Below are 15000 nucleotides of genomic sequence, written 5' to 3'. Positions count from 1 at the left end.
AAACTCCAGCAAAATTGGTTCATAACTGTGAGGAATCCCATATTTGTAAAATTCAATTTAGGTCAAACAGAGACATCAGGTTAAACGGCTATTTTTCTCACCTGGCAGACTTAAAAAAAAAAAAAAAAAAAAAAGGTAATTCACTTCTGTATTTATCGCTGGAAGTCAGGAAGTCGAACATATTACACAGAGACCCAGAACTGATTGTATTTCATCCAAAATGATTGTGGTGTGGGGATGGTGTGGTTTGAGCAGCCACACCTGACCTGGGTATCGATGATTAGGGACCCAGGATCAGAGTGGCTGCATGCATTCCTGTTGCTTGTTGGTTGGTCTCACGAGCAACAGATAAAACCGCCATCCCCACACACACTCAGAAGAGGAGCCCTTGTCATGACACACTTCCATCTGCTCCTGGGCTTATTGCAACTGGCCCCGTCTCTACAATAAACTGGTGTCTACAACCCCGTCTTCTGTGGTGGAGGTCCCTGAAAACACCACTTGGTGGTGTGTTCAGGGTTTTGCCTGTGTATATATACATGATCATAGTCGTAGGCGAAACAACCACTATGATCATGTATATAAGTGACCCACCTCCGATTTTAGGTACTTTGGTGCTGTTTCTTTTTTTTTTTTACGTTGTTTGAAAGTGGAGAATCAGAGCTTCAAAACAAGGTGTCACTTGTGGGAATCAAGCAAAACTTTTTAAAGCGATGGCTTGTTAATGACGAGGGTGAGGCAACCTGTGTTTCTGAGGTAATCAACCTCAAAGTTTTCCCAAGGCTCTGCGTCTTGTTTACAGAAGTGACGTCAGCTTTACTTATTCGAGTGTTACGCCGCCTACACAACAACGAATCCAGGTGTGTGTATAAAACACGTAAGATTTAAAGGTTGAACTCTATAAAAACGGTTTCACATTGTGACTTCACATCACATGGAATATGGAGGAATGATCTTCACCTGGACGCTCGCTATGAAGGAAACGATCGATCGGCGTTGTTCAGCACTGTTCTGCGTCTGAAGTGAACTGTGTTTCCCCATGTAATCTAACGGGAATATTTAACTCCACGGTTTAACATTTTTCTACTATTTATTATTCAAACTCGGTTTTGAAAACAAATTGAGAGATAAATACACAAAGGAACACAAATCTGGAAAAATCTAATTTTCCTTCTAGAAAGGTTTTTTCAACTTATTTGGCGGCTCGTGGTGATTTCAGAAATGCGTGACAAGTCGGGTTTTGCTGCGGTGGCTCACATACGTATATATTCACTGGATATATAATCTGGGAGATAATCCTACCACAAAACAGCTAGTTTCTTTTCAGGGATGGTCGCTGAATGGCTGGTGAAGTTCTTCAACCTCAGAGCGTACCTTTAGAGAAGTAGAGAGGAGAACAGAGCAGACCAGATTAGACCAGGGCAGTCCAACACACATTTTCTGAAAAGTTATTTTCAAGATTCAAGATTCAAGATTCAAGATTTTTATTTGTCACATACATATACATACTTTCATACATATATGCAGTGAAATGTAATGCAACGCACCCGGTGATTCTCTCAGTGTGAAATCCAACAGTTTCTAAGTAGCTCACAAAGTCTGAAAACAATTTTATAGAGAGATTTGTGAACGTGAAAGTGTAATTTTGAGATAAGTCGTTTTTCGATTAAATGAATTACAAATTCCTATTTCAAATGTATTGACTTTATTCAATTATACACATCTTGAGCTCGTCCTGTCTTTTGTACGTGTACACGCACGCACGCACTAAATGGAAGAATAGAATAGAGTCAAAGAAATTCAGTGCGTAAATGAATCTTCAGACACTGCGCAAGAAAATGTCCAGAAACATCCAGACACTTCAAATAAAATGGAATTTTAATTAAATGAACCTGCACACAAACTCAACGTGGTGGGAATAAGCTGGCTCCGATCAAAATTCACATTTTCACGCAGTGGTCATTCCTGAAATTCGAACCTAACCCTAACCCTAACCCTAACCCTAACCCTTTACAATAAGCACCGGTTGGTTGATGTAAAGAAATGTTAAATGCAGCAGTAGTACTGGAAGATTAAAGGCTGTGAGATGTTTTTGGTGATTCAAGTTTATTTTAAATATGATAAACAGGATAAGAGTTTTATTAGCATTTATGATGCAGTTTACTAAGAGTTTACTATTTTTCTGCTGCACTAACTCAATTTGTGCTTTAAGCATTTGAAACTCAAATTGTAAAAAAGAAAAAAGGTATTGAATTGTAATATCTAAGAATTGAATCGATAAGTACTGCCAAAAGAATTTCCATAGAAAGCAGATTTACTTAAAATGATCTTTATTTATTTTGCATCGTTTGAGGTTGGCGTCTGGGCTCTACTGCTCATCACTCCTGGTGAGGTGTACAGCAAACATAGGCATACTTAATGAACTACAAATATAGGAGCGATGAGCTTGAATGGATAGGAGCCTCGAGTCCAACGGGTGGATGCAGGAGAGGTGGAGGGAGTATAGCAAGCAGGCAGCAAAGCAGTAGGCAAAGCAGGCCTGTAGGCTGCCTATAGAAGGGCGTGGAAGCTTTAGGCGTGGTCAAGTTGTCTGACAAAACTATCTTATCAAGCTACACCTCATTTTACCATTAGTTACTTAATATTTACCTATTTGTACTACTTTTAGCTGTAATGACCAGGTTCATTCTTTGTTCTTAAATGAATTACTCAGTACTTTACTCTAAAAGAAAAGGTAACTGTTTGTCGGTTAAGTTTCGTGAAAAGTACTCTGACACAGAAAACGGTTAATAATTCTCGGTGCAAACAAATTCTCTAAATTCATTCTTTGTTGTGACCTTCACTCTTTGCTGGCAGTGTTTTTACACCCTCACAAATCTATTTAACATGTTCACAAACCTATTTACACCTTCGCCAATGAGGTGCACGTTCACACATAGCTTTGGAGACTATCAGCCCTGTCATTTTTCCCTTTATTTTTCCACATCAAGGGCTTCAGAGTTGGTCAAGCACAAAATATATAATGGCTGTCTATGTAAAGTGGCTCTCGACCTAAACTGAGTTTGACTCCTCTGGGTTAGAGGAGAAGAATGAGGAGGTGAGCTTGTAGGAAAGTGGATATGTCTACATTTGTTTATTACTTTCTGACAGCAAAGGAGCTCCGCTGACAGACGGGTGACTGAATAATAGAGATGTGCCAATGTGGAACGCAGAGATAGTGGGGATTCCGTGAATATGACCCAGCTGCGGTTGGAATTGCACAGGCGGCGGTACGCCATTACATATCAGCTGTTGGGCCCTAATCCTGCGAGCAAATCTCAACTATTCTTCTGACATCCATTCATCACCCCTCTAACATCTATCCATCCACAAATCATTCATCATCTAACCATCCATCCATCCATGCACCTACCCACCCATCCATCCATCCATCATCCATCCATCATCCATCCATCCATCCATCCATCCATCCATCCATCCATCCGTCCATCCATCCATCCATCCATCCGTCCGTCCATCCATCCGTCCATCCATCCATCCGTCCATCCATCCATCCATTCATCCATCCATCCATCCGTCCGTCCATCCATCCGTCCATCCATCCGTCCATCCATCCATCCATCCATCCGTCCGTCCGTCCATCCGTCCGTCCATCCATCCGTCCATCCATCCGTCCATCCATCCATCCGTCCATCCATCCATCCATCCATCCATCCATCCATCCATCCATCGATTCCTCCTTCCCTCCATACCTGATGAGCTCTACTGTTTCAGAGTACATGGTGTATGGTGATTTGGCCTCCAGTGGGTCCCTCTCCATGGCGTTGCCGCACTCTATGAAGGAGAGGGCGCCATCAGCGTAGTTCACCGCTTTGCCAAATTTGTCCATCTACAGAGCAGGAGAGAGAGAGAGAGAGGGAGAGGGAGGTAGAGAGAGATTTAGGGAAAATCTGAGTGAGAGAAAGTAGAGCAAACACAAAATAAAGCACATTTAAACCAGTGAGAATGTATGGAGACGGCACGGAAAAGGAAACAGACAGCCCATGAGTTGTGCTTGTGTTTGTGTGCATGTGAAAGAAGGAATAAACCACATCTTCACAACACTGTGACGAGCCCACAATCTCCTATTTGTGTAATCCCCCAACTGAGATCCCAATCCCTTAGATAAATCTGCAGAAACAAGGCGCAGACAAACACAAATAACAAGTTAAATAAATCTTGTTTTATTGTTTGGGGGAAATAATCCTGATGATATTGTGTAATCTTGCAGCCATCATCAGTTCTTGAATGCAATGTTCCCCCAGACAAATACTTCAATAAATAACCCAAATTATACAGTGCGATGCTTTCGATGAAATAGATTTTAAGTCTACAGAGAGAGACGCTCTCGCTAAAGTGCTGTGCACGCACACGCACACTCACACACACACACACACACACACACACACACATACACACTCACACTCACACACACATACACACTCATACTCACACACCTACACAAGTACACAAAACCAAAGTCTGTACGTTTGATGTTGACGTTATGTATTGTCTTACCAGAGCGTCAGCTTTGTGCTTGAGTCTCTTGGCCTCCTGCATGTAGTAATCTGCACTGTAGACACTGGACACAACATATGCAAAAAAGATAATGAACTCCAGGCTCACAAGGGAAAGACAGTATACAAATACCGTATCTATATTCTCTTTGTTCCCGTAGAGTCTAGTAAGTCTATACTGACGTGTCGCTGAATGACAGCTTGGGCCTGCGAGGTTCCGGAGGTTCCATCAGTGGTTCTGACCACGTCTCCGCGTCCGAGTGACCGTTGGCATGGCAACCGTCTCCACAGGGCTTGTGGACATGCACGTCCGACTCCTGAAGGTGAAAGGGTGGAGTGGCAATGATTAGTTGCAAAGTTGGAACTGATGTGGGAGATATCGAGCTGCCACTGCCACGGCAGAAATCTCTCAACTTTGGAAAAGTACAGTGGAGGGGGAATATTTTTTTTTCTTTTTTTTTCTGCATTGTCTCATATTTACCCTCAGATAGGGCAGAATGAGGAAAACAAAATTTCCTGCAAAAAAATATAGATCCTGTTTTTGATGGCAAGAAGCAAGAGGTTGGCAATTCACATTGGCAGCCTAGAGAATACAGGTTTTGCTATTATATATGATATAACTATAGATATAACTATATTATATCATATTGTATGTATTGATTGTATTTGTTGCCTCAACTACACATTTGTTGCCTATTTTTCAAGGTATACATTTTTTACATTTTTATTTAATAGAGATTCATTATGAGAGTTATTTTTCGGGGGGCTAAAATAGATATCTCTAACAGAGTGAAAGTTTCTAATGCCCAATAACTGACTCAGTACCAAAGAATTGAATACAGGTAAAAAAATGGCATAGAAAAATATAGTTTATTTTAGATTATTGCACGAATAGATATTGACTGACATAGTGAAATTTTCTGAAGGGACCGCCCCACTTTCACCCATAACCTTTTTATTTTAGCAGAAGATGTCACAGCTCCCACTAGTACGCGGAACAAAGCACTGTTGAGTTTTCGAACATCAAATTAAAGTTGATGTTGTAACAGTCGGAAATCACGGTAATGGAATATGTTCTTCTAAAGCTTCATCTATCAGTTTACCGGGAACACCTTTGTTCGTGCTTGGCAGAAACTTTACAACAGCTCTCTTTCTGTTCCACTGTTGTGAAGTCTGTAATCAGGACACATTCCTGATAGGAAAACATATAAACGGCAGTTTAATCTTTTTATCAAAAACATCACTCACGCGGGCGTTTTTCTTGTGCGCCGATGGCTTGCCCTCTCCACGCCTGTGTCTGTAGGAGGATGAGGAGGGGGTGGAGGAGGAGGAAGAGGTGGAAGAGCAGGACAGAAGCCCAGTGCCAGCCTCTTGGACGAGGGCGGAGCCGGGGTCGCAGGGGGCCCGCTTCCGCGGGGGGTCATTGGATAGCGGGGACAAGAGCGGGGGGAGGAGTTTGTCGTCGCGCTGCCGAGACGGTTTCCTGTTGACGGAGCTGGAAAAAAAACAAGGAAAACAACACACACACACACACACACACACACACACACACACACACACACACACACACACACACGCACACACACACACACACACACACACACACACACGCGGTAAGACCCAGTAAAATCACACTGACATGATTCCATCTTGAAGACATAGTTGAAATAGTTGACATAGTTATTTGATAAGCAATTTTCCCTCAGAATTCCAAACTGGCACAGTCTGCACATTTTTGAACATCAAATCGCCCATTAATCCTTATTTAAACTTAATTCAGCAATCAAATATAGAGGTATGAGTCAATAAACTATATGCTTGTATTGTTATTGTATTGTTATTTATTTGATGACATCAAGTATGTGACACCATGGAGCAAATGACTGTAAATTATTACGGCTTACCATAGAGTTTAGTGGCCGCGTGTATACTGTGCTTTATAATACGATAGTGGCGAGATTAGAGTGGCCAGTGTGTGCAGGCCCTAAACTGTAGTGGGCCCCAATGCAGCTGCATTACCTGCATATATGGTTGTTATGCCCCTCGATCCATCCCTTGTTACGTAGTTATTATCATTTTGCCAGGTGTCCTACCTTCTGCCATATTGTAAAATTGTGCTGTTTTTGTGTACATGTAATGTTTACAAAACAGATCATAACATAGTAAAACAGGCTCTTGCCAATGTACAAATGACATCCATGTACAGATATTCAAGGTTCTAACTTTACAATTTTACTGTCCTCTCGTTGAACGCTATTTTCCTCGCGTTAATTCTACCATTGTTGCAAGGGGATTTTGAGCCTCTGTTGCTCATAGTATCTCCTGTGACTATCGCACTGTAGCAACAACAAAGATATTATTTTCCACTCCCCTGTCTCTCTCTCTCTCTCTCTCTCTCTCTCTCTCTCTCTCTCTCTCTCTCTCTCTCAGCGTGCTCTCCACGGGGGACAGCAGTCTAACAGAAAATGCTGAGGTTGCACAACGATGCCCCAGGCCTCTACACCGATGATAATATACACAACCAGAGAGACGAAGACTAATTAGCTGCTGTGTGTGTGTGTGTGTGTGTGTGTGTGTGTGTATGTGCGTGTGTGTGTGTGTGTGTGTGTGCGTGTGTGTGCATGTGTGCGCGTACAGGCATGGGGGTGTGAGTTTCCATGTCTGTGTATACTGTAGGTGTTAATGTGTGCCTCTCCACATCTGCAGACTTTGTACTTCTGTGCCTCGTGTGTGTGTGTGTGTGTGTGTCTGAGTGTGTCTGTGTGTATGTGTGTGTGTGTGTGTGTGTGTGTGTGTGTGTGTGTGTGTGTGTAGTATGTTTGGCTTCCCGTAATATGTGTTTGTTAGTTGAGGTCACACATTGCAAATCCATGCGCATCTACACATTTTGCCTCTTAAATGCCCGTGTGTGTGCGTGTGTGTGTGTGATTGGATGTAATGCCCTGGGTTGAAAAGAAGGTCCCAACCTTGGCCACTTGTCACCCTCTCTCTTTCTCTCCACCATCCTTCCTGACTACTAAACTGTCTAAAAAAGCAGAGACGCCATTAAAAAATAAACGTTATCTTGCCAGCTGCTGCGACGAGGCGGATTTAAAGAGACAGCCAGGCTTAATCTGCTTTATAATAATTCAAATGGAAAAACCGCAATCGGTGGTTTGTCGTTTCAAGACGAAGAAATGTCTGCTCGCCTCCACCAACACACACACACACCCACCCACCCACCCACACACACACACACACACACACACACACACACACACACACACACACAAACACACATACACACACACACACAACCCCCCTTTGGCCACAATGCCAATCAATGTGAGGTTTAGGTGTTTCCGAGTGGGAATCAAGAGGAGGGATGCACAGCTGTTCCAGATTTTGTTGCAGGAGCCATTTATTGGCGCTAACAATTTAAAAGGTTTACCAATGCTTTGAATATTTAAGTTGTCGTCATGATGCCATTTCATGATAATATACAATCATCGTTAACAAATCACCTCCATTCATCAATATTAAAATCAACTCGAGGACTTTTGGGATTCCAGTCATAGTGGAAATCATAACAGGAATCGCAAAATTCATCAAAATGAAATATTAAATATAATATTCGTCATTCCTTTTGCCACTGTTGGTTTGTGCTTGACCACTTACTCTGTAATGCTGATCTTGTGGGTGTGTATCGGGGAAATGCAAGGCGGGAGTAGTTGGCAGTCTTTGTCCAATCGCAGCTTCTTACCACCGTTGACTGACAGCTCGCTGTGATCCGACTGTGTGTGCGCAGGACAGATGCAGGGGTGAAAGGAAAATCAAAGAGAAAGAGAAAAGTCACACAGAGAGAAATGAATCTGTCTTTATAATCACATCAGTGAAAGTTTGAGCAGAGATATTAATTGCAAAGGAATTGGTCATTTTCACCTTGTGTTTCCTCTTGCTCTTGTTGGTGTGTTTCGCAGTGGGGGCCGACGCTTTTCCTGACGTCTGCTTCCTGCGTTTTTCTGGGGCGTTGCCCCTCTCCGTTCTCCCAGTCTGCCTCGGCGGGGCAGGAGCCTGCTCCTGCACGGCGGGGTCGTCCGGGGGCCCCGAGCCTTGGGACGCCTTCTCCCGGTCCCTGGGCGCGGGCCTCTCCCTCTCCCTCTCCCCGAGCTCCCTGTCCCCCTGCCTCTCTCTCTCCCTGTCCTCCTCTTCCTGCCTCTCTCTCAGCTCCGTCCGGCCCAGCTTCTCCCTCTCTCTCAGCCCCGCCCACTCTCTCTCCTCCGCCTTCTGCCTGTCTCTGTCTCTGTCTCTGTCTCTCTCGCCGACCCCCGACCGGCTGCTCTCCCCTTGTCGCTCACGCTGCTCTCCTCTTTCGCTCACCTCCCTCTCCCTCGTCGTACCCCTGGCTTTCCCGCCGCCCGACCCCAACCCAGACAGCGACCGCTGCCCGGGCACCTGGCTAAGTAGGCTCAGCTCGATTTTCACCCAAAGGCTGTGGATCTCGGGGTATTCCCTGAGCGGGGAGAGGGGCAGCTCGTGTCCCAGGTTGGAGGGTGGCGACGGGGGATCCACGTCCTTGCACTGTGGCCCCCCCGACCCCCCAGGGTCTGGGACCGAAGTCCCAAACGAGTCGCTAGGGTCTGTAATATTTAGGGAGAGACAGCTACTACTACTACTAATACTGACTTTACTACTAATTATGCTACTGACAGTTCCACTGCTACCGCTGGTGGCCATGTTGCTACAGTCTTTGATTCGGAGCCCTTTGCCTCCGAACATTTCCTGATTCTCCGTGCTCATGGAGCTCACGCAGGAGAACGGGGGCGGTTGCGCGTGCGCGTTGGGAAGAGTCACCTCAGCCATGGCACCGCGCTGAGCCGCTGGGAGTTTGAGGGGCTCTTCGGAATCTGTCTGGCATTCCGAAGATGAGGAAGAGGAGTCTGTGTCGATGAACTCCCGAGACTTGGGGGTGATTTTGCTGCTGGAGCCTCGATGCTTCCGTTTGTCCTGAGTTTTGAGAAAAGGACGGAACAATGGGATGATTAAACGACGTGATTCTGCATGTGACAAGGCAGTGCGTTGATTATGGCAGAGGCCGTCAGTTCAGGGCCTTGTTTCCCAGTCACGATCAATCATAATGCGCAACTTGCGGAGCTAATTCTGTCAGACAACTCAGCGGCACCACAAGCTTCCACGCCCTTATGGGCCGGCCTATGCAAGCAGCCAATCCCTCCTGCTCCACCTGCTTTGCTGCCTGGTTGCTTGCTGCGCTCCCTCCACCTGGCCAGCATCCACTTGTGGGGCTCTACTCTTCTATCCAATGGGGTGATACAAGCTGATCACTCCTATATTTGTAGCTCATTAAGCATGCTTATGTTTTCGGTACACCCGCTGGGATTGATGAGCAGTAAAGCCCAGACTGATGATGCAAAATAAATGAAGATCATTTTGAAGTAAATCTAAGAGTTTCCTGTCAGAATTAGAGTTAAGTGTGTTTTCTAAGTACAATCCTACGATGGTTCTTTAATTTGTAACATTTGTGTTCCATCGCAGCTTTTAAAGCGAGAAGCTCTTTAGAGCTTCTTAACACCACTGTCCACAGTGCTGCTGGAGAAGTTTATGAAATTAATTAGAAATTTCACAGAGGCAGACATGTTGTTCAGAGTCCAAACACTTCCTCAATATGCATGGTGATAGTCAATGATGCATGTGTTTTTGCATCGTTGACTATCACCATGCATATTGACATTGCATGTCATCAAATTAACAAATAAGCCCTCCATCCGGTCTCTCCATCCAATTCTTTAACACATGGATGGAACGAGAAAATAAATTGAATTTTAGTATGTGAGGCGGCCATGCAAAGATCGAAAAAACATGGAGGCACTGGACGTCTTTTATGATAAAAAAACAAAAAAAACAAACAAACAAAAAAAATACTCATGGGATCATGCTCTTCTTCCTCAGGGGCCAAACAGAAATACTTTAATTCTGTTTATTTCATAACCTAATTCTCTCCGTCTCTCTTTGTCTGTCTGGCATCATAAAGAATGAAAAAATGAAAATGATCTGTAATTTTGTTCATCTTTTATCTATAGAGTTTTAAAAATCTATGAGTAATATAATATGAATAATGAATAACAATATATAATATGTCTTGTAATGTGGTGCTGCTATGTGTTTTTTGAAAGTAATGTATTCTGCCTCCACAAATAAAGTTCTGGATGGAAAAATAAGATTCTTTGATTTGAATTTGAATCGAATTGAATTAGGTGACACATTGTAATTTCTTTGACTCTTTGATTCTTCTTCTCCACTTCTCTCTTGTTTCATCTTTATTTTCTTCCTTCTTTTGTTTGTGCCTCGTTCACTGGAAGCCACTGAATCTCGATAAAACCAGCGAGCGTTCACCTGTTAAAAGATAACAGGATCAAGTCTGAGTCTGTTTCTCTCCCGATGTCTGTTTTTAGAGTCTGGATAATAAAAGCTGGTGAGCATTAAGCCATTATAAAGTAATAATTCAGTTTAGTGTAATTCAGGTTTATGCCTTATTTTAGTTTTACGACCATTTGCCGAGAGATTACAGCTAAGGCGACATTCTAATGGGATAAATGGGCAGGTTCAGACTACAGGTTTGCACGGATGGGGCCTTTGCAAAAGGAAGATGACAGGGTGTGTGGAAAACAGTAATTATTGTGCTTTCCTTGTTCTCAAAATGTTTTAATGTGAGCTTCCCGTTTTCGAAAAAGCAAATTGTACTTTTTTAATATCTTTTTCCTTTTTTAAGACTTACGTGTCGGACTGCATTTAAGCGCAGCGAGAAGCGGCGGCAGAGTGGTAAGTTTCTCGACCGTGAAGCGTGGTTGATGCGATGAACAGTTAAAAATGAACCAACACTTTACAACATTTTAAGATTTAGGTTGTGTCTGTGTCAGTGTCTAGGTCTATTTATTGTAAAAAAAAAATTCCGCTTCTGAAAATTTGAGCTGTCTAAGAGTTGAAAGGACAACATACACAACACACACATTGCTTTCTGGACCAGTAAAATTGCTCATTAAACTATAGCCCCTTTCCCACATGGAATCCGTAACATTGCATTTTTTAGACCAAAAATAATTTAAGAATATTAAGAGACTGGACGTGTTTCAGTTTCTCGTCGTCGCAGCCGAGCGCCACGGTTCGGATCGGACTCATTATTCCCTTTTTTTTCTTCCCGAAAACAAATCATTATTTAAATGTTTGTATAAAAAAAATATTTGTAAAGACCCACTTTGTGCTTTATTCGGCTCCGCCCCTACTTTACCGCAATCTTACTGCTTCCATTCCCACACACTTCCATTCACAGCCGTACAGACATTTTTCCGGAAATGATACCAGGTCGAGATTTCTGGAATTTTAAGGTATGACTTTTACGGAACATCGACATCGGATCCCTTGCCCACATGACGCCAATACAGAACATTGCCAGTAGGTTACGGGCTTTTAGTGCAAGTGGGAAAAGGGCTTGGAACATATAACATTAATTTCCACTTCCCTCCCACCACTGACCTGATTCAGGCTAACGGCAGGGGGTGCTGCAGTCGGGGTTGGCTGGCTCTGCGGAGGTGGAGTGGCTGGAACCGTGTTACTGGTGCTGGTGGTGGTGCCGCGAGGTTCTTTCCTGGGGGCCGATTTGCCTCCAGGGGGCTTGGGGCCCCGCTGCCTGGGGGGGTTCTGGTGCTCCGAGGTGGGGGGAGCCAGCATGTCCTTGTCCCTAGCTGCCGGGCTGTGGGGACAGATTGGAGAGCACACAACAGGTCAAATTTCAACCTGGATCTGCTTGGAATCAGAGCTTCTTCTCTGCCTCCCACCTCATTTTATTTAATTTGTTTTTTCCTTCTTCCTAATTGTCCATCTTCTTTTTAGTGCTTTATTTCTTCCTTCCTTCCTTCCTTCCTTCCTTCCTACCTTCCTTTGCCTACCTGTGCTGGTTTGCTCTGGTCCACACTTGGTTCTGGTTGTCCTCCGAGCTGTTGGACCGCTCTGTACGCCTGGGCTGCTTTTTTCCTGTGGTATTCCTCCTTGGGGCCGCAACCTCTGACCCTGACAACAGCGCCGGCGAGAGTCTCATTTTTGACCTCTGACTCTCGATGGAGGCCTTTTGACTCGGCTTACCCTTGGCTTTGTCTCTGCCGGGGCTGAGAGGGAGGAAAATGGGACTTTAAATGCATTTCTCATTTGTTCATTATCATAATTGACTATGAATCATTATGATAGATTCCATTATTTCTGTACTGCATTCAGGCAGCCTGTCTGACATGTTACCAACCAAGATTCAATTCATGGATGGACGGAAGGATGGATGGAAAATTATTAATCAAATCTGATTATTAAAACCAAAGTCTGAACTTTGTTGAACTGCGAGTGAAATTTAGTTATGTGTTTTTGCCACACTTTTGACAGCTGCGACTCTCCACTGCAGTCAGACGGATGCAGAGAAAACACTGCATCCATTTATTCTCTCATCCATTATTTATTCCTTCGTTCAACCGTAAAAGTGTTTGTCATGTTTTTTTTATTTTTATCCTGATGTTTATTTCCTCCAAAAACAAACAGTAGGACGAATTCCCACACCAGTAGGCTGGCCTTGTGTCCTTGTGTTCAACTGTCTGCGTGGGTGCCATGGCTGGGGTGTTGGTTCCACAGGGCTTCGTCTTGCCAGCCGCCCCCAGCCCCGGCACCTCGCTCCCTGGGGAGAAATTCTCTGAGCCCTTGGTGATGGCGCCTGGGCGGAGCAGAGTAGGAGACATTCACAGATTTAATTCTACTGTAGTTAGTTGCAATGGTATTAAAATACGACACCCAAAATATTACTACTTACACACATTTTGTACCCCATGTGTGATTTAATGGTAAAATGAAATTTGACCCTTTTATTAATAGGTAAGCACAAAACCGAACAGGTATCAATATCAAACATAGCATGTGTAATTTTGGACAACTGGTTGCCTAATGTTTTAGCCTTTACTTTGTCCGGCATTTATCCAAAGAACCCGACTTCTGTAGACACTTCCAAGCAGGGGCGTTGTTAGGATTCAAAGACATCAGGGTCTAGCCCCTGTAGTAGACCATGCCGCTCTAGGCACTCTGTTGGAGGGGAGGATTGGAGCTGCAGCTGGAGCTCCCAGCTCCCTCTCTGGGGGACGGGGACGCACAGCAGAGCTGCAGCGGAGCTCCCTGCTTGTATTTTTGATGAACCATATCATATTACTTTCGAGCTCTTTAATGCATGATCGGAATGAGAGAAGAATAGAATCGGGGCTATTTTTTTTATTATTGTTATGTTTGAAAAACATTGATACAGGACTATTTTAGATTGTGGGCTATTCATAAAGATTTTTTGGGCTGGAGCCTGAACGCCCACCCATTACGACGCCCCTGCTTCCAAGGCTCTCACTTTCCTCACTAAATTTTGCAAGGGGGTGCAATCCTGCTACCTCCAACACAAAGAGCCTTTGTCCAGATGAGAGTTAGAATGAACCAGTAGGCAGACCCTGCTTTGTCAACACAGTGAAATTAGAGCTTAGGCTAAGGCTAGATTGTTATGTAATACTTCAAATCGGTCACAAATATAAATCGTTTCAAAAGTCCAAATCTGAGAATCTATGTGAGATTTTGAATGTATTCCCAACAGTGGCAGTCACGAGGCAGACGCTGCTTTAGAAGGGATTCCAGATCAGCCCTTCCCCAAAAACTGACCTGTGTCAGGGTGCTCGGGCTGGGGGGGTGCCAGGGGCTTGGTCTGGGGCTGGACTTTGTTCAGCCAGCTATCCAACTGCCACTTGTTGGAGGACGGGGGATCCGGCTTGAGGTGTAGGTTGGTTAAAGGAGTGAGGGATGCAGTTAGAGAGAGAGAGAGAGAGAGAGAGAGAGAGAGAGAGAGAGAGAGAGAGAGAGAGAGAGAGAGAGAGAGAGAAATAATATTGGGATTACTCAAACACTGAAACGGAAAAAACTTTTGCAAGGAAGTACCAGACGTATTTTCAAGATGTTAACAGAATCGTGATGAAATTGCTTGTCTTAAAGGTTGTTAACAGCGCTTTTGATTAAAGACTGCCAGAATTTCAGGCTAGCTGGATATTATCTTAAGTCTTGGGTCCTATAGTGAGTGCTAGATTGCCATGATGTGTGATCCCTGTGATCACCAGCCAAGCTAGATCCTGTAGTGTGTGCACGACTGGGATGGAGAAAAAAAAGGCTTTAAACTGAGATGCTGTTTTCAAACAGAGGCGCATGGCAACAGTGGTTATGAGTAGCGCTTGTACTGCCATGTAAAATTACCGAAATTCAAATTGTTCACCTTTCGAGAGTACATCGGAGGGATTGAACAATCACCACATTTAAATGGAAAATGTAATTCTTCAGTTCAGGACCATGAATCAGTGAAACGTCGACAGTGTGGGAGTCCATGCTTTTATTTTTAAAG

General features: G+C 44.0%; 1 protein-coding gene across 1 annotated transcript in view; it reads right to left on the bottom strand.

The window, feature by feature from the left end:
- aff2 (AF4/FMR2 family, member 2) overlaps nt 1–15000 on the bottom strand; it is a gene marked incomplete at both ends in the record, with an annotated part of 174397 nt that overhangs the window by 4274 nt on the left and 155123 nt on the right. The window contains 12 exons of the mRNA XM_080007688.1: nt 1303–1374; nt 3753–3889; nt 4558–4621; nt 4740–4873; nt 5805–6051; nt 8214–8329; nt 8478–8807; nt 8916–9542; nt 12084–12300; nt 12497–12712; nt 13149–13299; nt 14274–14379. Of these exons, the coding sequence (XP_079863814.1) occupies nt 1303–1374; nt 3753–3889; nt 4558–4621; nt 4740–4873; nt 5805–6051; nt 8214–8329; nt 8478–8807; nt 8916–9542; nt 12084–12300; nt 12497–12712; nt 13149–13299; nt 14274–14379 (2417 nt within the window). The remainder of the gene's footprint in view (nt 1–1302; nt 1375–3752; nt 3890–4557; nt 4622–4739; nt 4874–5804; nt 6052–8213; nt 8330–8477; nt 8808–8915; nt 9543–12083; nt 12301–12496; nt 12713–13148; nt 13300–14273; nt 14380–15000) is intronic.

The sequence above is a fragment of the Zeus faber genome (genome assembly GCF_960531495.2).
Source record: "Zeus faber genome assembly, chromosome: 10".
Taxonomy (NCBI): domain Eukaryota; kingdom Metazoa; phylum Chordata; class Actinopteri; order Zeiformes; family Zeidae; genus Zeus; species Zeus faber.
Note: the sequence above shows the minus strand (reverse complement) of the source record. Positions and strands in the feature narration are given on the sequence as shown.